Source organism: Ambystoma mexicanum, chromosome 7p (assembly GCF_040938575.1).
Source record: "Ambystoma mexicanum isolate Mex_15411 chromosome 7p, UKY_AmexF1_1, whole genome shotgun sequence".
In the NCBI taxonomy this organism is placed as follows: Eukaryota; Metazoa; Chordata; class Amphibia; order Caudata; family Ambystomatidae; genus Ambystoma; species Ambystoma mexicanum.
The window spans coordinates 79390612-79415378 of record NC_090939.1 but is presented as its reverse complement, the minus strand read 5'-3'; the positions used below and the strand labels follow the sequence as shown (position 1 = coordinate 79415378).

At 45.3% G+C, this 24767-nt stretch overlaps 1 protein-coding gene across 4 annotated transcripts in view; it reads right to left on the bottom strand.

Annotated features, from left to right (window-relative positions):
* Window positions 1-24767, bottom strand: part of NDC80 (NDC80 kinetochore complex component) — a 735052-nt gene that overhangs the window by 29841 nt on the left and 680444 nt on the right. For 2 of the 4 annotated variants that reach the window (XM_069635820.1, XM_069635822.1), the window contains one exon: window positions 12220-12322. The exons of the other annotated variants lie outside the window; for them this stretch is intronic. In XM_069635820.1, coding sequence (XP_069491921.1) covers window positions 12220-12322 — 103 coding nt within the window. The remainder of the gene's footprint in view (window positions 1-12219; window positions 12323-24767) is intronic. 4 annotated transcript variants of the gene reach the window in all.

Genomic DNA, 24767 nt, shown 5'->3' with positions numbered 1-24767 from the left:
CGTCGACGCAGAAAAGAGGACTGAGGAGTGGCGCCGCTGGGTGGAAGCAGGGAAGCGCGTGCCCCCAGGGCTGTGCCCCCACGTGCATCTAAATTTAAAGGGGATGATTTTTTTCTGGTGAAAAAGGTTCCGTCTCCCGTCCCTAGCGAGGAACGCACATACTGTATGGACGAAAGGGGACAGGACGCAGGAGTATATTCAATGCACATTACCTTAGTTCTTCTCACATTTAAACGTGCGAAACAGACAGGTCGAGTACTGCCATCTTTTACTAAACCTAGCCGTAGAGCCATCGCCCTAAGTTCAAGTGCTCTCGCAGCAGTAATTCAGATCACCCGCCCCTCAAACTGACTTCACTAGACACTTTTTCCCCTTTTCACAACGCCAACACACATCTTAGCATGTTCATTCTCCAGCATGTGGCCTGGCATGGATCCACATGCTTATGCATACGATTATACAGCAGTACATATACACAACCACGGGAGGTGGCAAGGCTCAACAGAAGCAATACACTTACCTCTGGAACAGACTCAACCCAAACAAACAGGTTGCGTAGCACCGCCTGGCTGACCCTGGACTCCTCCCTGGAATCCCTCTCAACGTAGTAGAACCTCGTGAAGGTGTGGGTAGATCTCCATGTAGCAGCAGTGCAGATATCAAGCAGAGGAACACTAGTGAGAAACGATATAGTTGCTGCGATGGCTCTGGTGGAGTGGGCTCTCGGCCGGCTTGGTAGCAGTGTTAGCCAGACGATGATAGTGCAAGATGGAGCTGGAGAGTCACCTGCATATGGAAGCCCTAGACAGGGCTTTACCGTGATTCACAGGTCCAAAATGCACAAAGAGTTCAGATGTCTTCCGAAACGTCCTTTCTGCGTGTCACATAAAACCTCAAGGCGCGCGCATCGTCCAGTGAATGCAACGTCCTTTCCGCCGGCGTAGAGGGATTCAGGAAGAAGACTGGCAGAACCAAAGGCTTGTTGAGATGGAATTCTGAAGAAACCCTAGGCATAAAAGTGGGGCATGTTTACAGCACCACCCTCGTAGTGTGGAAAGACAAGTACAGCTGCTTGCAAGAGAGTGCCTGGAACTCCCCGACCCGCCTGGCCATGGTGATGGCCACTAAGAAAGCCGTCTTCTACGAGAGAAACTTCAAAGGGGCCTGATGCATTGGTTCAAATGGGGCACCCATGAGCTTATTCAAAACCACGTTGAGCTCCCAAGACGGAGCAGGAGCCTTCACTGGTGGAAAAGTCCTGAGGAGGCCTTTCAGGAACTCCTTGACAATCCTATGCGGCCACAGGGATGACTTACTCCGGTGCCCGAGTTGGCCGCTGTCGTGAAGGGTTCGATTTGTGGTTGACCGCCGCTTTGCTGAAGAGAAAGTGCACTTGTTCTTGCTGAAGCTCCCACTCGTGGCAGGACCGCAGCTCCCTGCTGAGCGAGTCTGCGATGGTGTTCTTGGTGCCTGTCAGGTAAAATGGGATGAGGAACATGTCCTGAAGAATGGTACAGGGCCACAGGCACTGATCCTCCAGGGAGAGCGCCGGGGAGCGCATCCCACCCGGCTTTTGGGTGTAGAACATTGTGGTGGTGTTAGCTGTGAAGATCATCACCAACCTCCCCTGCAGTTGAGGCAGGAATGACTTGAGGGCCCAGAAGACTGCCTAGAGTTCCAGAGTCGATGTGAAGGTCCTTTTCCTCTGGGTGCCAGAGGCCTCTGGCGTGCGACTGCCCGGTGTGGGCCCGCCATCATTCCAGAGAGGCATTCATGGTGGCTGTGGCCTGGTACAGTGGTATCTGAAAAGCAGCACCTTGCATCAGATATGGGCGCATTTCCCACCATCGAAGAGCTTGTCGGAACATCAAGTTGAGGACAACCTTGTACGTCCACAAGCCTGTGTCTTGCAGCCACCGCGCATCCAGGAACTCTTGAAGAGGCCTCATCTAGAGCCTGCAGAATGGAAAGAGGTGGATGCAGGAGGACAGCATGCCCAACAGCGACTTAATGGCTCGCACAGTCGCGGATTGCGCTGCCAGGTTCTGCACCTTCCCCAAGATGGCCGACTTCCTCTCCTGCGAGAGGGTAGCCAGGCATGCAACCGTGTTGAGACATGCACCCAGGAACACAGAGTTCTGCGATGGATCCACACAGGACTTCAGATAGTTGGAGAATCGGAGCTGTGAGAAGGCGAATGGTCTCTGCTTTGTGCTGGATTGCCAGCATGTGAGCGGATGATCCAGTCGTCCAGATAAGGGTAGAAGTGGGTGCCCTCGAGATGTACGGCTACCGGGGTGCAGCACTTCGTGAATAGCCTTGGTGCTGACTTCAAGACGAAGGGCAAGGCCTTAAACTGATCATGCCATCCCTGGACCACAAACCGCAGGAACTTTCAATGTTTTGGATGAAAGTAGGCGTCCTCCAGGTCCAAGGTAGGCAGGAAATCTCCCCTCCTCCAGCTGTTCGAGCACATGCCGCAATGTGACCTTCTTGAACTTTTGGGATTTTGAATACTTGTTGAGGCACCTTAAGTCTAGGATTGGCCGCCACCCTCCCAACTGCTTCCGTACCAAAAAAATCAGGAGTACACGCCAGAGCCACTGAGGGACAGGCTCTAGAACCCCCTTTCTTAACATGGCCTGAACTTCCTGCAGCAGTTGGGCCATGTGTAGTTCTTGAGACACCACAGGAGAAATGCAAGGACGGAATTCCAGGGTGTGCCTCTAAAGGACATCCGGCACCAATTTGTCTGTTGTGATGGTCTTTGTGATGACAAAGGTTGCTAACGCGCTGCCCACTGGCCCAGATTCATGGCCAGTTCAGGCCTGCTCGGGCGTCTGCGTCCTGGCCTGTGGGCGACAACAACTCTGTCCTCCACTGCCAAAGGCTTGCTAGCAAACCCTTTAGGCTTCTGGGTGGCAGAGCGGGAGAGCTGGCGATAGGCAACATAGCACCCCTTGGAGGACCTGCCCGACTTGCCTCTTGAGGAATGAAAAGACAATTACCTCTGCCTCAGTCAGTCTTAATTGACTGGAGCGTCTTGTCCACAGCCTTTCAAACAAATTGTCCCCATCGAAAGGCATGTCCACCACTTTTGACTGTACGTCTGCCCTGAAATCCATAGCTTTCAGCCAACTTTGGTGCCGGAGGGCCACCCCATTGCCCATCTGATGGAGTCTGCAATATCCAACGCCACCGAGATGGCATGGTCCGAGGTCACTTCGCCCACCTGGAACAGGGCCAAAGCGTCCGGTGTTAGGCAGAATCCTGTGCAGTGCCCTTAGGGACTACTACACACAATTAAGACTACAGGTGGTGATACAAGTTTTACCTTTGGTACAAGCCTGTACTACTATGTCATAGTGGTAGCAGTGGCGGAGCAGCCAGGCTTATCTCAAGAGTATATGAGCAGTAGCAGAGATTACATAAAGGGACCACGATTACTGTGACTCAAGCAAACACTGACTCAAGGTAGAAAAATATTAGTACATTTATTTTTAAACCATTCGTTATAAACACAACACTTCTATTAAACTTCAATAAAAACCACACGTTAAATATACTACAACTAACCAATTCACTTTGTACAGTATGTCTCAAGGTAAGTACCCTGTGTTGGAATGAATGGGGGTTAGGCACAAAACACGTTACCGCGAATACGATTGTGATCACTTTTTGACAGTTCGGTCTACTAAACAAATGCGTATCCGTGACATGAAATGCTAGCGGGGCAAAAACACACTTAGCATCCGAGATACCCAGAGGGAGTTGGAGGCAAAAATCACAGGCAATATTTTGGTTAGGCAGGCAGAATCAAGAAACACTCAGAGACAGGAGTTCAAAAGTCAAAGGGCCGGGGCCAGTTGCCGAAGGTCAGACAGTTCACGATTCAATGCAGCCAAAAGTACTTCGATATTGTCAATGATCGGAAGCAAAAGTTATAAGGAGCGAGGGAAGACAAGGGCAAGCCTTGAAAATGAAGAAAAGGGATTCACCCAGTTTCCTCAACAGAACAAGAACCTTGTTCCAATGGTGCAGCTGGTGCCCTGGCAGTTGTTCTTGTTGGTTTCCCGCAGACCCACGATTCCTGGAGCTTCGTCGAGAAGGACGACGTCTGAAGGGGGTCTGCACCACACAGGTATGAAGCCGGCAGCAGCGACACAGAATAAAAGGTGCGCTCCTTAAAAACAGGAGAGGCTCTTCAGGTGGCTATCCGGACCACTACACCAGTGTGCAGCGATTTCGACCACGGAAGAGGATCCTCTGGCTGAAGAAGATGAGCTTGTTATCCCCACCAAGCTCAAGGGAAGAAGACTCCGGACTGGATCTTCTCTGAGTCGTTGAAGGGCAGATAGCTCAGGACTGCAGCAGGGCTTCACCGGGATGGGGTAGTTGCAGCAGCCGTCATACTCTCCGCTTCTCTTTGGCTCCTTGTAGTTCCAGTGGCGACTCTCTGACTTCTAGCTCAAGAGACCTGCCTTTTATGCGAAAAACCCCCATTCACACAGCCTGGCTGTCAATCACCCAGCAGGGGGGGCTGTCCAGCCCGGACAACTACCCTGGCCAATCATGCCAAAGTGCGACTTGGGTTTCCTAGGATACCCTGTGCAGGGGGTGACTACACCCTCCCTCACATTCAGCCCACCTAGACACCCAGGCGCCTTGAGGAGGGCTTCTGAGCAGAAGCCCGCCAAAAGACAGTGAACAAAGAAGGCAAACCTAGTTTGCTGCGCAAAGTAAAACACAAGAAGGACTTTAACAAAAAGAAATGGCAAATAAACCCAACCGGAGCCAAAAGAAAGATGATTTGGTCAAGCGGGTTTATGTTCGAGGCTAATATAATAGCCGAGAACAGTACCACGTTTATCTAATATAATCGCGGTATAAAAGTTAGGGTAGATACCACTGCCACCAGCCAAGTCTAAACGTTAAATGAGCGAAACAATGCTCTAGGAGGAACAGATAGAGATACGAGTTAACCCTTTCCAGTACTCCATGGAAGATGGGGTGTACTGGATCTGTGGTAGATTGACTAAGTAAAGTTAATGGTAACTTTACCCTTTTCTGGGGGACGGTAGTCGCCTCAGAATTGGAGTCGAAGGAAGTCTCAAAGACAACCCTGTGCCACAGCACTGAAGGTGCTGGGTGACGCACACAAAGAAGGGGGCTACTGAAGTGGTGTACTTCAGAGTCCACAATCACAAAAACAGATGTAAACACATAGCAAAACACAGGTAAGAGTGGGGGAAAAAGCTCTCACTCTTAACAAGTGGAAAGAAATAAACTCCAGAAGTCCAGCAAAGCGGCTGGGGGACTCACTAGGTGAGGGAAATTAGCCATAAATGAGAATTCTCCCCAACATCCGGCAGGAAGTCAAAGCTTATACCAGTGCTCCCGGTCATACCAGGACATGATGGTCAGGGCATTGGTGGTGGAAGCTGCAGCGGAAATGATGCACTTCCCTGCTGCATCAAGCTCCTTCCCCTCCTGGTCCAGAAGCATCATCAATGAGGACGATGGGTTTGACGAGTGCTTCCAGGTGGTGGCAGACACTACAAAGTCAGCAGAAGGTTGGGATCCCAAGCACCTCAGGGCCGAGTCTGGGACCCTGTGGGTCTTCTCCAGTCTGTCTCTTGAGAGGAGCGGTACTTGCAGTCTTGATCAGGGCCAAACACTCCTCCCAGATGTCGTTCAGCAAAGGGAACCATTCCTTCCTTTTCTCCTCCGGCACCAGATTGAAGAGAGCGGATGCCCTCAAGATCATGGCATGAAAAGATCCAACCTCGTCCACAGGTGACGCCCTGTCAAGCACCTCGGCACTATGCATCTCCCTGTCCACTGGGACAAAATCATGCTCATCCGTATGTGTTGCTGTAGTGTACGTGTCAGTACCATGGCCGGTGCGTGGTGGCTGGAGTTAAAGGCCTCTGGGGTGGTGTTGACTGCGGCGGCACCGGCCAGCGATTCGGCTCTGCAGGGCTAGGCTGCCGCTTCGAGCCGATCAGGCTAGGCAGATACCTTGTCTTGGAGGACTACACCTGGGAGGACTTCAGGCTGGTGGTCTAGGAGGGCTATAGACTGGGCCAGGCACAGGGGCTGCCAGCAACCTCTGCTGCATTTCCAACACCAAGGTGTGAGGGTAGTCAGAATGTCCAGTGACTTGTCCCTGTGCACTGGCTGAGGTACAAGAGGAGCCGGTGGCAATGGCGCAGTGGTGGATCAACCGGTAGATCAGTCCCTGGTATATCAATCCCTGTTGCAATCGCGCTTTTGTTCTTTTTCTTTGCTAGCTCCGCTTCACTGGAACGCTCTCCTTTTATCTTCACTCTATTGATTCTTATTCTCTTTTTCGTTCCTCCCTGAACAACTATCTTCTTCAATCTTAACTGGACAATCTAACCTATTTTTTCTTCTCTTCGATTTCCATGTTAAATCTTATTCTTTTATCCATTATGTATTGCATAATTATACATCATAACCATCGTATTGTAAATTGGCATATGTACAGCGCTGTTCTGTAAAGCGCTATATAAATAACAAATACATACAAATCTGGCTCTCTCCGAGGGGACCCTCCCGGGACATGAGAACAAGACCTACTTCATGATCCAAATCGTAGTCTTCGAGCAAATGTTTGTCGCCAGAGCTTGTATAGCTGTGTGGGGACCACATCAGCATTGTCGGGGACATCCTCACTGGCTTGGGGTGGAAATCAATGGGAGTCGGTAGCTTCTTGATCTTGCCCGAATCCTTTGTGAATGAGGTGACGATGGGCACCTGCACCCCGACAGGCCCGTACACCGCGGTCATTGAGCCACTGCATCAGCTTGAGGCCGAGCCATCTGTGGGGTAGCCGCCGTCTTGACCGTAGACACCACAGACAATGCACAATCTCCCCTCGACAAACAAATGATGGTCGTTGGCAGCAGTAGGCGAGGTCATCGACGAAGTCGTGGTCGTCGACGGGGCAGCCGTTGACAAGGTGGGTGTCCTAGAAGACGAAGACATCATCAATGAGGCAGTGGTCTTGGTTGACAAAGGGGTCATCGACTGGGCTTTCGATGGCCCACCTGAAGACCCCCTCCTTCGTAGCCTTGTCCTTGGACAAAGATCAGTGCTTCGAGGGGTCAAACTGGTAGGCTGACTGTGGAGGGAGATCGAGACGGGGAACAGGCTCTACCTGAACTAGGTCTTGCAGCAACTGTAGCAGGATCCTCAGCACAGTGTTTAACTTCTTTTGGATCCCCTGCGAAGGTGCATCCTCAAAAGGACCTTAACCTCTTTATCAGAGGGAGCATGATAGTTGGACCAGCCGGTCCAGGAAAGGGCATGACTGCACGCAGGGGCTGAGTCAGAGGCCTTCTTCTCTTTGAGCCACGCCACCAACCTTCGATAGCGGTCCTGCTTCAACTTTCCCCAGGAATCCACAGCAAATCTTGCATCCGTCCTCGTCGTGGTCTGGATGCAGACAATATAGGCACTTCGACGCGCCAATCCCTGACGTAGACGTTCCTTAGTCCACATTTCACACAGAGTTTGAAGAGACTTCGCTTCTCCTCAGACATTGTCGAGCTGCGAAGTAGGCCCAAGCCTGGACCTTTCCGAAACTTTAAAAGACAATCCGGTGATGAAGTCAGATCTTTGCCTACAGCTGACGGTAGTCAGTCAACGATAGAAAGTTTGAGAAAAAATATCAATTTTATTTTAAAAAAACAGAAAAAACGAGAAAATACTAGAAGAGCAAGACGAGAGGACACCCAGCACCGAAACGTGCAGTAAAAATCTAAAGAAGGCCCACCAGGGGTAGAGCTTAGGGAGACTGTCATTGCATCACACAGTATTATTCAAAGGACAGTGATTGGTTATAGAGGAGAAATGAAGTTTTCAGGCTAAAGCAAAACAGCTTTTTTTTATTACTGAGGGAATATTTATGAGCATGTGTATCCATGCTGGAGAATGGGTATGAGACGTGAGACTTTATTGAATATTAATAATTGTTGATTAATAAAATGCTGTTTAAAAGTAATAAGAAAAGTGATTATTTACAATTAATTTCGACAAATTGGAAAGCATTCACAAACAACCTTGTTGTGTCATTCACCCACACACATGAAACAATGACAATACATCCAAAAACTTTGATTTTAGAAGAATTACATGGAATCTTTCTCTCTCTGAATGGTCTATCTATGTTTTAATAAACTGTTGCTGCCTACCCAAAGCTTAATAGATAAAAAATATATAATCGAACAAACCGTTGAAAGCAACAATTTATTCAAATTCTTTTGCAAGATGATCTTACACCAATTCCCTGTGACTTCTTGCCAGCTCACTCAGTACAATTTCAAATATTTGTTTTAGACGTTAGATCTACACAGTGTTCGACCAATTTAAAATGTTTGCACAAGTGTTTACTAAAACATTTCTTCCAGTGATGTACTGTCTCTATTTTCTATGTATAACTGATGTTGCATAGTCGACAATCATAAAAACTAAATTCTCAAGATGTATTTTTTGAGTTCAAAGATTTTAACATTAAATTGTTTAACCATTAAACCATTTTTTTAAATTTGTTATGAGACATGAACCTGAGGTATACATATGATATCGTAAACGATCAGTTTTCCATTTTTCTTTCCATGTAATTTTTATGATGTGATAATGGTTTTTTATGCGGAAATAAGGTTCCATTTGTAATTGTACATATGCATCTTGAAATGGAAGGGTAAAATTCTTGGTTTCTACATTTTTAAAATTTTCTTTTTCAGTTGGGTGATGAAATCGGCAAATCAACATTCCCTGTACAAAGGCACACTAGGAAAACAAGGGTAAATAAACAGGTTTTTGTTTTTTTAAAGGGGTTGTTTAGAATGTATTTAATTGATATTTAATTTTGAGCTTGAAATTCATATCTTCTGTAAGTGTGCTATATGCATTTTTTTTAATCGATTGGAGGCCTAGGAAGTCGAGAAGCAGAAAGACCCAGACCACACCACAAAGTAATGATGTAGCTTGCCAAACCAATTTCACTTGGAAGAAATTACATTTTGAGGCTCGGTATGCTCGTCTCAAGATTCAGAGTTGGGATGCAGATGTCCAGTTGCCGGAATTTGAACTGAATGTCACCAGTGACCCAAGGAAAGTAACCATGGACCATTGTTACAGCACCAACGTCCCCCAGAAGAGAGAGACAACTCAGAAGATGTTTCAGAATTACTTGCAAACCCGCGCACACAATTCACATCTTCTAAAAAATATAAATCCAAGAAAGACAATGTTCCCAGAGTTCCCCAATACAGTCTGAAAATCTGTAAATATCACAGATTGAAATAACTGAAGCATCTTCGGACTTCATCGACAAATGTGTTCATGATCCAGACCTCACTCTTCCTAGTGTGGAGGACTTGTACACCACCATCGAATCACTATCCACTGTACTGAAGGTCGATTGGCTATTTCGACTGATGCCTGCTACAGATTATCAAAATGATTAAATGCAATCATAAATTACATAGGGGGATTTGTGGGGAGCCACTATTGAAGTTTACTCGTGTAGTCAAAAGTACCAACCTGAAGATCTAGGGTAGCTGTGTCCACCAACTTAACACATTTTCATGGTCCGCTCAAACTATCCTTGGAAAAGTGCCTGTTGGAAATTGACTTTGTTCTTCTGCTTTGTTGTTTGGTGGATCAACGTTCAGTAAAATTTCAAGTTTCTGTACATTTGTGGGACTGGAGTTTCTTGCAAAAACCGCATACGCCAAATATCAGAAACCTCTTGCTCCCCGTTATTAGCCAGGCCTCAAATCTCAAACAGATATCAATGGCCAATGCTCTTGCAGGCAAAAGGCTCAGGCTTGCTGGTGATTGACAGCGCGACAGTCCTGATCTTGCTGCAAAATACTGAACTTATCACTTCCAAGACATGGACAGCAAAAGAATAGTGAGTTCAGTTGTTGTGAAGATGTCTTTATGTACATCTCCTGTTGCCATGGAGAAAATGGCTTCATTAAATCCATTGAACTTCTGCAATCAAGGACCTTTGCTGCCCAAGTCAAAATGTTGATTCTCCCATGCCCCCCACCTGCAACTAGCAGAGTCCACTGCTTCCCTTTCCTCCTTCAACCTGAGCTAGCCGACAGACAAACCCAGTCAGGTTTTGCCCTGTCCAGCCAGAACGTGTTAAGATCTATATCAAGGGCTTGATATTTAACATATATCGGGCGCTGAGCGGGACGCAGAGGGCGTGACATAGTTGCAGAGGAAATTACGCTTATTGGCAGAGGATAGATACAGGAGGGCGTGAAATGTAATGACAATACCAGTTATTCTCTTTTTTGTTGAATTACATGACATTTGAAAGAGCTATGTATTTTAGCGGTGGCAATACCTTGTGTTCAAAACTAATGAAAAGAGGTTTAAAAAAACAAACAAAATTAATTACAGAAATGTGGGGGAAAATCTGAAGTAAAATGGAAAGATTGTGCTTTAAAGCACAAATTAGTCAACTGTGGAAACTCATAGTATTTGACATTAGGTACGTGAATGTACATGAGCCTCGGATGGTGCAGAAAAGCATAGGGAGTTGTTGTGCCCTAAATTCAGATTGGCTGGCATGTGCACAGGTTCCGTAACACTGTGCGAGGATAAAATAAGTTCTTGCCTAATGCCCAGGTATGACTGCCTACATGCACATTAGATCGCTAATGTAGGATTAGTTGCTTAGAACAGTAATAATTACCACATGATTACAGAGTCTTCAGTTGTTGTACCATTAGGTACGATAACACCACGGGATCGATTACGATGCATCAGTGCTCGATTTTTTCCAGCACAAGAATATTATTCATGCCAAGTGGTGCTACTTTCGAACGCATAAACAGCAGGGCAAGTTTCTCAAAAGGTCACATACTGACTTGTCAACACCTGAATGTATAGTGCACCATGGACATGCCCAGGGAGGAACCTCTCAGAAAGAACAGTTATTTATCGCAGTAGGCCAAGTCTGCAGCTGTGTTCGCACAAGCTGCACATTCTATTGTGTGGTTCTCTCCAAAGGTAGACTGCACACAAAAAGGAAGGGAGCTCAGTGTTCTCCGTGTATTTGCCTCTTTTTCTTTCGTCTTTATATAAATGCAATAGTGCAATCACTATATAGAGTGCGTCTGTTTATCCAGCATGTGGTCAGAGACTTCAGAACAAAACCAACACCCCTTGCAACAGGCTATAAAAAGTGTTTCAGTACTAGGGGATTTCTGGGGTTTAGGAGGTGCAGTGACTACTTGCAAACTCAATGAAAATGCACCTTTGAAATAGGCAGGTGGTCTAGAGACAAAGATGGATAAGATGACCAAGGATTCCACAAAACTGGGCTAAGTCCAGCTTCTTAGCAAATGGGCTAGGAGTAGTAGAGACTAAGAGAACCGGGTCAAATTGCCAGAGCTCTACAGTCCATATTAACAATCTGTCAGTCATAGGTTCATCAGTAACATTTTGTGTACTTTAAGAAGTGTCTCCTATAAAGGATTGGCACCATTGATTTTCTCCTTTGAGCTGTGAGTGTCTCAAGAAGAAAATTGGACTGAAGATGGTACCAGCGAGTAGAACTGTATACCGCTTTGGTATTGCAACGGTAGAAAAATTTGCAGCCTTTCAAGTATGAAAAGCTATTTGAAATTGATTCCGGCTCCTAAAAAATGACATACGTAGGAGGAGTTACATTGTCCTCATTGAGGTTCCATTGTCTGGATCCTATGACAATATCCTTTTGGTGTACACAGGTTTGTGTTGCACGGGTCCCCTGCTTCAGCATAGGCAACCAGAGAGGCTTAGGGAAGTCAGATAGGGGAAATAATACTTTAAATATCGGACGATTGGATTGGGTCACCTTTCTGATATTCAGAGTCGAGAATGCAAGGGCACTGATAACATTAATGCTCAAAAGTAATTCAGTAATTGTTAATCTCCTGTGCTGTTAAAGTACTCGGATGCCAAGTCAACAAACCCTCTGACTGTCAGCTTGTCAAGTAAGCGAAATCAAATTATTTTATTTACTTTCTAGTGTACATGCATCATGGCAGCCTAGTTCTCTTTTGTTAAGTATAGGTCGGTCCTTCAACGGTTTAGCATACATTATATAATTAAGTGGCAACAAATAAAACAACACATTGAAAAACTGATAATCTGTAAATGTCCCATATGCTCCTTCAGGTGTACCTCAATTGCCTCCAAGTGTCCGGTGATCGCCTCAATTACTCGATTTAATTTATTCCACAACTGCCTTCCCTCATCAGTTGCTTGTTGCTCTGCCAGCTGCAGTCTAAAAAAATTGATAAGAAAATAGTTGGTATCCCTTTACTTGAAGACATTTATTCAAGACAACCGTCCTTTTGACGAACTGCCCTGTATGAGAAGGACTGAAAAAACTCATAAGAATTGTGAACCCCAAACAAGATTACAGAAGTTAAAACAATAACTTTAATGGCTATTCAGATACTCGCAATACTACACAAATTATTAGGAAGCCCGCTCCTGCAGCTGGCCTGCCTGGAAAACTTCTCCAAAAAGGCTGCCCAATACCTAACAAGTAGGTCTTATGTTCTGATATGCAAATTTTCCATCAGGTGTCCATGCACCACACTTACCGAGTTGACCAACTCAGCAACCCAACTGCTATTTCCCCAAGTTATTACACCAAGCAGCAGTGTAATAGAATGGCCATATGCGCAATGCGTGTTTGTGCCAGAGTTGAGGAGAGAGACGTACAGACTAATAGTACCTGAATCACCAATATGACACATATGCGTCACTCTTTTGTCCACATTGTTCGCCCTCATGCCCAGGTTGTGCAGCAATGATTTACTGGGGAGGAGGTAACGGGCTTCAAGGAAATCGGTTAAACAGTATCAACTCCGGGCTAGAAAAAGCATCCTATCTCTTTAGATCGCTTGACAACGTATGTAGACTCTGGACCCGGAAGGCCATGCAAAGTGTGTGCCTATGAAATGCACAACACAATCCATCCAGCAATGGGTCCAGGTAATATAACTTCATGACTAACAAAGATAATTTGATATGCAAAAAGGTGGTATCCAGTTCAAGTAAATCTTTGAAGTCCAGAGCACATACACATTTTTCACAACCACTTTTGTTGACAAGTAACATGGCCCAGGCAGAAAAACAGATAAGTGTGATGAAGTCCCATGTCCGAACATAGTGAGGAGGGAAGACAAATAGACCAATAAGAATCTGGGGGGCAAGGGTTGTCACCAATCTTTGATGTGACCCATGGAAGATCTTTACAGAGTCCTGCACAACCTTCTCTGCAAAGGCAGCTCCATGTAGGCTGAAAACCCTAGATTCAGACAGGGTGGCTAGAACTGGCTACAGAGACAGCATTAGGAGAAAGCAGTTCACAGATTGCAACGGGAGAAGAGTGGCGGGGCTGTGCTGGTGCCATGACAGTTCCATCATGTAATTATTGGTAATGTAGCGGAGGGGAAGCCACACATGGGGATGTGAGGAGATGAGCACATGGGGCAAAGGCCAATCCCATGTGTCCACAGTTAATGGGGAAAAGGTTTTAAATAATTCAGGGCATTATTGAGACACTTAGACCAAGCTAAATAGTAGAAAAGGGTACAGAAGCAAACAATGGTTGATAGAATTAGGACGATGGTCTAGAGAGACAACAGGGAGCCATACTTCATTGAGAACTATATATCAATCACTGACACTACTCAGCCAACAAGGACAAAACACTACAGAGGTACCTGCGACCACAGACCCTGGCAATTGCCAATGACCCCGTTAGGAAGGGGCCACAGAGCGAGTCTGCTGTGGGAAGAAGCCTAGGAAGCCGACCCTTGGCAGGTGGGTGAGAAACCTTCAGTCTGACAAGCACCCAAACTGGTTGGTGTGGGGAGCAAATTATTGCTAGTTACCATGTAACTTAAGTTAAGGGTGGGTGATAATGTTATATACCTTCAGCAAAACGCTGTATATAGAAATTATACAAATATTACCGAAATTGAATAGCAGCTTGCCCTTAACCCCCTGATCTATGCTGACTGCTATAAGAAGTTCTTGCTGGTACGGCATATTGCATCAACCTTCAAAAAGCCTGGGAAGCTAACCTGCAGGAATAGAATCCTTAAGGATGATCCAGGGAATCCTCCAGACTGAACGGTTTTGAGACTGGGTACTTTTTGGTAGGGGCAGAGAAAATATTTTTCATGGTCAAGAGACCGTCCTCCCAAATCTCTTCGAAGAAAGGTATGGCCACCACAGATTTTCCTGTGTGCTCTCTCTGCTGGTATAAGAAACCTTCCTTCTTCTGTTCCTCCAGAACCAGATCAAACATTTTTCAGCCCTGGAAATGAGGGAGTGGAAGGAACCCATGTCATCAGGGGGAGAGACTGAGCAGAGGATCGTCCGGTTCACCATCCACTGCTATTAGATCATCAAATTCGACAGTTGTGATTGAGGGAGTAGACACACCACCTTAAGCAATGTCATCTTCAGAGTCGGTATCCGTGAGATTGACAGAAGGACGACGAACAGGCGCAGAGACGTGCGAGGGGCGTCCCAGTGGAAGAGCAGGTCATGGACCAGCAGGAAGATCCTGACGAGGAAGAAGAGATTGAGCAAGCAGCCAATGTTGCAATTCAGAGACCAATGTCTGCAGTGTAGACAAAATGTCGATAGAGAGGACACAAGTCTACGGTTGAGTAGAAGCCTGCGTTGGAGGTTGACCAGTAGTAGCAGAACTGGCAGCGGTGGCAGCATGATTGCTGGAGCAACAACTGGACTAGATGTTGTAACTTACACATTTGTGATCAGAAAATACACCTTCAGGACCCTCAAAGTCTGTGTCAATGATATGTTTAAATAGTCATTGGGCGGGGGCTACGGAGGGACCCGGAACAGCAGGAGGTACATATGGAGCCAGCTTAAATAGTGATACGTAGGCCTTGGTAAGGCTGAAAGCATAGATGCCGAGCTTTGTGATTGAGAAACCCCTCTCAGAGGTGCAGACAAGGAGGCATGCAACATGGCCGTGGACAAGGTGGTCGCAGCTGTCAATGTAGGCTGTTTCACTGTCAACAGTCGTCCAGGAGTGGGCGCCGCCGGGACAGAAGACTTGATCTTGGAAATGTTAGTTCCCTCCTCGGGCTTGCTCTGCCCAAAGGAAGCATGACTACGGGTAGACTCAGAGCACCATCGTCTAACCAAGCCACCAACCATCAGTGAGGTCCCGGAACGTCTTTTGTTTGAAAATGAATGGCAAATGGAGCAGTCGTTTATCAGGGTAGACAATAGTAGCTGTCCTCATGAACATCTTCAATATGTATGTTCTTCAGATGTCAAGGAGAACATGCCTTGAGAAGATTATTTTTTCTGGTATCAAGGACACTATCCAAGAGCCTCAACGAAAAGGAAGCTGAAATAGCCCCTACTGAGTCGTTGAGAAGCTGGAAAGGAACCGACGACTCGCTGAGGAAGCTCTCAGCTTCTTAAACGCAGATGAAATACTAGATATTAACGAAGAAATCTAATCAGAGGATGAAGAGATTCTTTATTTTAGGCCTGACCGTGCAGTAAAAAAATCTGAAGATGTCCTGCAGGGGTGGAGCAAAAGGTGACCGGTCTATTTGCTGTGGGGCACAATGACAGTCAGTCACTATAATAAAGCACTAAAGTAGTAGCAGGTTTTAAATTTAACTGTAAACTGCATTAATGTTACCGATGATTCCCAGCCTGATGGGGGAAAATTCAAATGTCATTGCTCATAATTAATATATCCTACCTGTTATTAAATCGATCAGGCAAGCAACCCATGTGTAATGTTAGTGTACATTTCTATATATGCTCTTTTTTTCTTTACCCACATTTTTGATTAAATAAAAACAAATATGAGCACTTGTACTATTCTGAATTCGGACATTGTTTCTTGGGGTCACACCGAACTCTGTCAGACGAAGGAGAATGCAGCTCAAAAGAGATTGTAAAAAAGTTGATGGAAATCGCACAAGCCAATGTCCGCTTACTGTCAGGATCCGGCTTGAACGAATTCCACAGGAGCTGATGCTGGTCCCACAGACCCTCACTAGGAGTTCACCTCTCAACCCTAAAGTAAAGCTGAGCTGAGAACCCCAAGAAAGGGAAAGGGGAATTTGGATAAAATAACAACGGAGACACTGCAGCCCTGCAACCGTCTGGTAGGCTCTGGTATCTGTAGTAAACACATACACTTAGTTACTTATACATTAGTGTAGACTTCTCATCTTAAATTATTTTGGAAACAACTCTAACTTCTTTACCTCTTAAACCTCCGTTTAAGACTTAGAGGTTAATTATCTGCATGGAGTATAGAACAATTGTAGTACTTTAGAGCATATTGTCACTAGCCATTCAAGTCTCTTTAGAATCCTAAGTACTGACTCTTGCAAGCAGTTCACAGACTTAGATATTCTTGTTTGCTCATTAAGAACATTAAACTCTGTGGAGATTTGAGTTTCAAATGCTTTTAAAAAACAATGCAGTCTTTTCTAATGAAGTATTGAATTCCTTTTGCGTGAAGGTTACTTAAATGAAACTCGTTAACTTTCTTGAACGCTGCTGCTCCTGCGTTTGCGTGTGAATCTTTCCTTTTTACAAGTGCAAACGTTTTGGGATGAAAACGCGAATTCACAAGGCGTGAAAATTGTCCTTGCGCTGAAAAAAAAAAATCACACGCGCACTGTATTAAAGAGAAAACACGTACACGCGCTAAAAGCACACGCACACCTTAAATAATTCACGTATGCGTGTAAAACGTGCACGCGATTAAAAATCACACGCGCACCGTAATAAAGAGAAAACACGTACACGCGCTAAAAGCACACGCGCACCTTAACTAATTCACGTACGCTTGTAAAACCTGCACGCTTGTAAAACCTGCACGCAATGAAAAACCACACGCAACGTAAAAAATGCACTCGCGCTCTATCGCAACCAAACACCAGCAGTCGTACGCAACGTCACTCACGCGAAAATTGTACACGCGCTAAAAACAACTTGCGCTCTGTAAAAATGGGCTCGCGCTCTATCGCTCTGCATACCCGCGCGCTTCCATAATGACGTTGCTGAAGTCACGAGGCCTCACGCGCACGCTAAACAGTCTTGAAACACTTTCCATGTAATTTATAACCTTAAAACATGCGCCCAGTCTTTACACTTGTCTGCTTACTGTATTTAAACTGTAAACTTCTCTCAGTTAATTTTAAACTTCTTAACACTTTTAACTTCTTATTAGAAAAGTGGAAATTCTCTGTGAAAATCTTTAAGCTTTAAAAAGAACGATCCCACCTGAGGTCTTCTTGTTCACTCTGGCTCAGCAAACGATTCTCTTACTTCTCTGGTAAATCCTCTGAACTCTGAAAGGCCTTACTTAAGGAGCTTCACAAATGTACAACCAGCCACTGAATTTCTTCAGATGATAGGCAGTTTAGAATCTTGCTCACCTCACAAGAATCAAACCCATTGTCCTTTCCACCAACCAGGCAAACCAAACATATCATTGTTCCTTTAACCAATCAGATTAAGTTTCTTTCTCTCCATCTTGACTTGGGCAAGCACAATGTTAATTCTATGTACAAACTCTTTCTGACTACTACTCAGCCAATTCTATGTACATACTCTTTCTGATTACTAATCCAGCCAGCCCCGACAGATGTACATACTCTTTCTGATTACTAATCCAGCCAGCCCTGACACTTACAAGAGGTTTAATAGTTCTACATTAGATACAATAGTCCCCATACCTCGGTTTGAATGACATCAATCCTTGCAATTGGAAGGGCACAGATATACGGCAGCCATAGAAATGGACACAGTGGGCACAAGATTCAAAGTTAGCTGGTAACATTACCCCTCAATAAAAGCAAAGAATACCGAAAGCATGTTACGCTCCTGTGGTGGAAAATGGCATATGTAAACAAAAACTGACCATGCACTACATCATTCCCAGATTCAAGGTCAAAACCGCGAGAAATAAAACCAAAGACATGATCAACCATGTCCAGATAGGTACACAATTATGCAAGGGTGCAGTCAGCTGTGACAAGATGGAGCAAAGGAGGTGGACGGGGGAGCAAGGGTAGGACAGTATTGTCTCAAAAGCAATATTGAAGAACCCTGTGCCGTGGGTTGGGGAGTGCTTTATTGTGACGTGCAGACAGCATGTACGCCAATCAGAAAATAGGTTGGAATTTGCAATATTTAACTTATCCAGACAATCTTCCAGGTTCTGAAAAATAGTTGAAGAGATTCGAAGTGCCACTATTCCTGCCAGTACAAGTCTGAACTCAGTATTTTGCCAGACCTAAACTCTTAAAGGCAATGTACTCTGAATGGAGACCAAACAGCTCAATAATGGCATGTCCACCCAAAAGCCAAAGCAAAGAGGAAAAACAAGGTTCATGCGCCAGGATACTTTTCAATAGACTCTGCAAGCGGATGTGTCATCTACAATGTGCAGGCTTTAACTGAACAGACTAGGACTGGCTCTTTGGGGAATAAGCGCATTGCCAATACGAAATCGAACTTCCGGCGGTCTGTCTCATTTGGTACTGCATAGGCCATTTTCTTTTATTACTCATTTAAATTAACACTAGCAAAACATTTGTGTGTTTTATTTTCTTTGAGGCAGGCATCTCTGGTGCAGGTGTTAATTGACAACTTCAGGTTGAGTCATACATGCTGTACAGGTGCCGCCAGTCCAGCTCAACATTGATATAAATATTCCAACTTGCTATACCAGGCTCGTACTGCACTTTTGTGCTGTTATGCATGTTCAGCAGGCCCACCTTGAAAATACCACGTGCCATAGGGGCAATTTGAGCCAGCAGAGACTATAGAGAGCCAGCCATGGCTAGCCTGCCATGTAGCAAAAATCACTGCCTACCCCAAGACTGATGGTGGCCATGCAACACTGCATTCCTGTCATGTGAAATCAAATGTGTGCCTCCAAATTTAAAACAAGGCGAGTACCAGTTCAACACTCCCAGGATTGGCTGCTTCAAAACATGCAGGAATAGCTGTCAAATATCATCTGCTTGTCCTTGTATTAATGACAAAATATGGACAACCTTCCACACTGAGTTTAGGATGTTGTGCTATTTGTATGTTGTGCTGTGCACATCACCATAGCGGTCTTAGAGTGCTGGGCCGTGTAAGTGTTGAGGTGGATTGTGATGTTGCCCAGGGTGCCAGCTAGACCGTGGTCTGTGGGGTGAAAAGGAAAGGAGTGAGGAAAAGAGGAAGAATGGGAAACGTCAACGAGACAAAAATGTACAGACAGACTTGTGCGACTGGGTCATGACCATGTAAGGAGGCCTGGGGGATATGGACCTTGTGTAGGCAGCCTATCAGCGTGTCTACCAGAGCCGGAGTAAAATAGTTTAGGAAGGCCCAGACTCTGCCGCACTGGAGTGTGCACTGTATGTGACTGCTGGTACCATCGTCCCTTCCACAATACCTACCAGCTTCTATTTTGGCTAGAGTTCTCTTGTCTTTTTCAGAAACACCATTAGCAGAATGCAGCTGGATACAATCAAGAAACCAGAGAGGGGAATGGAATAGAGATTAGACATGGAACATGCTGTTATTTTACCTGCCAGAAAGGGATTAGACACCAACCGCATGATCCACCAACCCTGGACGGAACCCAAGGGAATGGTGGAGCAGCAGAAAATGCAGGGGGGGCACAAAGCTCACCAGCAAAGGAAGAAAGCCACCAGGAAAACTGGCAACCTGAGCACGTGGCTGCCACCCCAAAAATGTACACTATGAAGGTGGTGGGGCTAAAAGACTTCTTAAAGCCTTCCAGAGGAAGTCCCAACCTTCAGAAGGATAGCTTACCCAGAGATTTGCCAGGTGGAGAATGTGACCAGGGAGTCCAATGGTAGCCAGGAGAAAGTGGGTAGAATGTGCTATAAAAGCACAGTTATCACAGAGAAGATTGACAGATGTTTGGTTGAGGTCAAGTGGAACAATGGTGGACCAAGATGCCAGGCTGCAGACACACACAGCGCTGAGGAGACAGTGGCAGTGTTCTTTAGTCAAAAATATTTTTTATAGATTTCAATACAGACAATTTAGGACAAAAAGCACTCCATTATTAACTTCCTGCAACAGCCTCTGCATATGGCTGAGACTCTTGTGCACTGATTCCCTATCCCCAACCGCCCCCTAAATCAGAGCTGCAAGGAATCGGCTCATCCATATACAACCACAATCAGATATGGACCACCTTCTAGCTCCCCGGGCAGTAATCATTAAGAGGGAGAATTGTATGTTTCAAACAAGCTCAAGGTACTCATTCTGTGGGGGCATGTATCCACCCTACAGTCCTAAATCATACATTTTCTTTTATAAATGCTGAATTGCTATCAGAGAGATTCACAGTCATTTTCTCTATGGCCATTATCGACCGCAACCTCATGCACCATAACTGAATTCTGGCAGATCCGTAACCCAGCAATGTGCCAGCATTACCAGTTTTGCCGTCAAAAGCATTGTCGTGATTATTTTCCTTTTTCTGGCATAAAGGGGTAGACCCCCTTTGACCGATCTCCCCAGCAGAACACTCCCCAGGTCGAAAGGGAAATTCTGCTCCCTCACTAGTGACACATATGCCCGAACATACACCCAGAAGTGGACTATTCTAGGGCACTCCCACCAAACATGCAGTAACGTGCCCCTTCCCCCCACAATCCCGATATGTTCTTATTTGCCCTATTAAGGAGTGACTGTGTAACATACCACCTATATGACCTACATTACTCACCTTAATCGTATTTCTGGTGCTTTTATCCGATTAGATTCACATGCTGTGCATACAGTCCGACATCTAGTGGTAATTGCGGAGTACTGCATCTTTCTTTTGAAGATCGAAAAGGGACGTCGACGTGGGTGTGACTATAACACTATCCTTAATGTGGTGTGAAGTGTACCCAAAATCCATCACGCGTCCATCTGACCGGTTGTTTATGTTCTGCCATGAGGGAGCCTTCTCGAATGCATGAGTACAGACGAAATGAAAGTGTAAGATGTGTATGTTCCTTCTACAAGCACCAGAAATACCATTACGGTGAGTAATGCACGTTATCTGATGCCTGTGAATATGCTTAGAATCACATGCTGTGTATATACTTGCGAGCAGTACACCAGGAGATGCTGGTGGGATGTGTGAAGGAACAGTAGCAAAGAGATGTCTTAGCACCACTTGTCCCACCTGAGAAACAGACTTTGTGTGTCTAAGCACTAATGCTGAGTGAAAGTGTTAACAGAACTCCAGGTAGCTGCTTTGCAAATAGAATCAAGAGGGACCATTTGCAATAAAGGCTATAACTCTTGTGCCTCGAGTAGAATGTGATCTCGGCATAAAGGGTAAATCTCTTTTAGCAAGAGAGTAACAGTGTGATGCATTTAACAATCAATTTAGATATGGCCTACTTCTACTAGTAGGAAGACAGAAGGAATAAGTTACTTACCTGTAACTCCGGTTCTCCAGCATCGGTATCTTTCATAGATTGCTGTGACTATTCCCCATCGTCACGCTGGGAATCCTCTGTAAAATTGAGCAGTTTACGCTTAAACTGAAAACTTTCAGTCCGTTTTGCACTCTATTACAGTCATTTTGGATAATACTGTCCATAGCCAATAGGAACCCCTCCTTTAGCTCCTCCCCCGTTGGCCATCTTCAGATGTTGGCAAGCGCACGTGAGTGGTAGTAAGAGCCAAAAGACTAGTCATGCAGGGTAGACAGGAGGGTCGCATGTGAATCTATGAAGGACAGCAATGCTGGAGAACTGGAGTTACAGGTAAGTAACTTATTCCTTCTCCAGCATTGGATCTTTCATAGATTCACATGCTGTGAATAGATTACAAAGCAGTATTATCACAAACATGGGGCGGAGGCAAGCTCCCAGCATAACTTACCACTGGAGAACTACTAACCTCACGCAAAATGGTTCTGCAGAACAGATTGCCTGACTCTAGACTCTTTCAGAATCTCTATCGACACAGAAGAACCTGGTGAATGTATGCACGTATCTCAGGTGGCTGCACGGCAGATGTCAGGCAGGGGGATTCTGGAGAGAAAAGCAGTAGTTGATGGCAGAAAGAGACGCAGGCTGCAATCCACCTTGAAATGAAGGACTTGGAAAGAGCCTCCTCTGGCCCGAAGGTCCGAATAAAATAAATAGCTGATCCATTGTACGGAAAGACTTAGTACGTGCCACACAGTACTTGAGGGTGCACACAACATCCAGCGTGTGCAGGGTTCGCTCTGCTAAAGATGGTGTGCCAAAAAATACTGTCAAAACCAGATGCTGATTAAAATGGAAAGAGGGTGGCACCTTTGGCATAAAGTTTGGGTAAGTATGCAGAATAGCCTTGCCCTTGTGAAACGTCAAGTAGGGCGGCTTGGATGAAAATGCCTGGATCTCACCCACTTGCCTGGCTGATGTGATGGCCACCAAGAAAGCCATTTTCCAGGAAAGGTGTTTAATGGATGCTTGGTGCATAGGCTCGAAGGGTGGCCTAATGAGCCTTGCAAGTAGCACATTTAGCTCCCATGACGGAGCAGGGCGACGGACAGGTGAAAAAGATCAGGACAGCCCACGCAGGAACTGCTTCACCAGCTGATGGGACCACAGAGATGGCAACCCTGGGCAGCGGCTGTACCTGGAGATCGCCGCCAGGAGCACCTTAATGAAAGAATGAGTCAAGCCAGACTGGGCTAGCGACAACAGATAAGGCAACAGGTCTTCTGGCCGAATGGTTTGCTGTCGCAGTCTATGGTTCCTGCAACATAGTTGAAATCTTTTTTACTTGCTTTTGTAGCACTTCAAGGTGGACAGAGCTCTTGCTCTGGTTAGGACCGCCTGCAAATCTTGTGGAAGGGACAGAGCCACGAATTCTAAGGACACAGGAGCCAGGCCGTCAGAATGAGAGAGGCTGGGTTGTGGTGCAGCACCGCCCCCTGGTTCCTGGAGAAGAGCTATTGGTGCGGGGACAGGTCGATCAGCGCCACTGGCGAGAGGGCAAGGACGGAGTACCAAAACTGTCTCGGCCACGAATATTAGTTTGCACTGATATGGTCTGAAGGTGTGTAGGACTCGAGGCACCAGAGGAATTGGGGGAAATGCATACGGAAATGTCCCCTCGAATGGAAACTCAAAAGGCGCCCCCAGGCTCTACGGGTGGAGAAAGCAGCAGGCAAGTCTTGCAGTGACTGTTGTCATAGGTGGCAAAAAGGTTGATTTCTGGAGTGCCCCACGTCTGAAACAGGTGAAGCTGATCATCGTGCAGCTCCCACTGGTGACAAAAGTGTACCTCCCTGCTGAGGAAGGGTCTAACAGAGTGTTCTGAACACCCGGTAGATGAAGGGGGATGAAAAACATGCTGTGCTGCAGAGCCCAGTGCCACAGAGCTTGGGCCTCTCTGGAAAGCTGTGGGACCTTGTCCCTCCCCGCTTGTGGACATAAAACATTGATGTTGTGCGTCAGTGAAAACCCAAACCACCTACCCTGTCAGGAGGGGGAGGAAGGATTTAAGGGCCAAAAAGATCTCCCGTAGCAGGTTGATGTGTTGGCTCTTTTTTTTTAAAAAAAAATGTATTTAAAATATTTGTTTTTAGTGTAAAACACCTTTACAAAATCACTTCATTAAAATATATTTTTGATAACAAATACAACAAGTATAAAGAAAAATTAGGCTTATATCTGCTCATTATAAAACATGTAAACCTACATTGTACCAAATGAATTTCCCTCAATACATAGTTCATCAGTTAGTGTTTGATCTAGTTCATAAAACACTCTTTTTCCATTTCTTTTCTAATATGCTTAATCAGGCGTACCGTTGCTATTATGGCCGTATTACTCGCTCCCCACATGCAGTGTTTCCAAATACAGTTTCTTGCGAAAATCGTGTTGGCATCTGTAAATTCTTTCAACATGATTACTCGTATATTTTCAAAGTAGGGACAGTATAAAAAAATAAAAATAAATGTTTCAGCGATTCTTTGCAGAATCTACAATCCTGGTCACTTCTCACATTTTCATCATTATTCCAATATCTTGTTCTTACTTTGGTGTGAATTAGATCCATTCTGAATAACATTCTACAAATCATTTTATCTGGACATAACAATAGGTATTTCAAGCGAGGACTTTGGGCGTGAATAAATCCTGCATATTCTTCAAAGGATGTATATGAACGAACTTGTATTATGCATTCTACCCAGTCACATTCAAATAGTTTTTTGTGTTCTGTACGTTTGCATCCAAGTCATCCACTCTCCTATTGATTTTCAACAGGAGATTGTCCATTCTTTCTTTAAATTTTAAATATTGATAGGGGATGATTCTGGGTTAGCATTTTGGCAAATTCTATATAAATCAAATTTCGCGGCAGATCTAGCATCTTCAGATAGAGTGAAAGTAAACGCCAATGATAGCATGCTGCTAAAGATGTTATACCCAGTTCGTGTCTTAGGATGGCATTTGGGAGACTATGAGGCAAACCTAGGGCATTTTTCCATAGTATTCCTTGTATACGATTGAGACAAGGTCCCAGGTCTACTAGATTTAATTCAACCCTGTATAATAGAATTGCTTCTACTTTCTTCCCATAATATATGTATAGGGGAATCAAGGAGAAGGTACAAAATTTATGGTATATCATTTTCATTTGCCCTTTAAGAGTTCGCATTT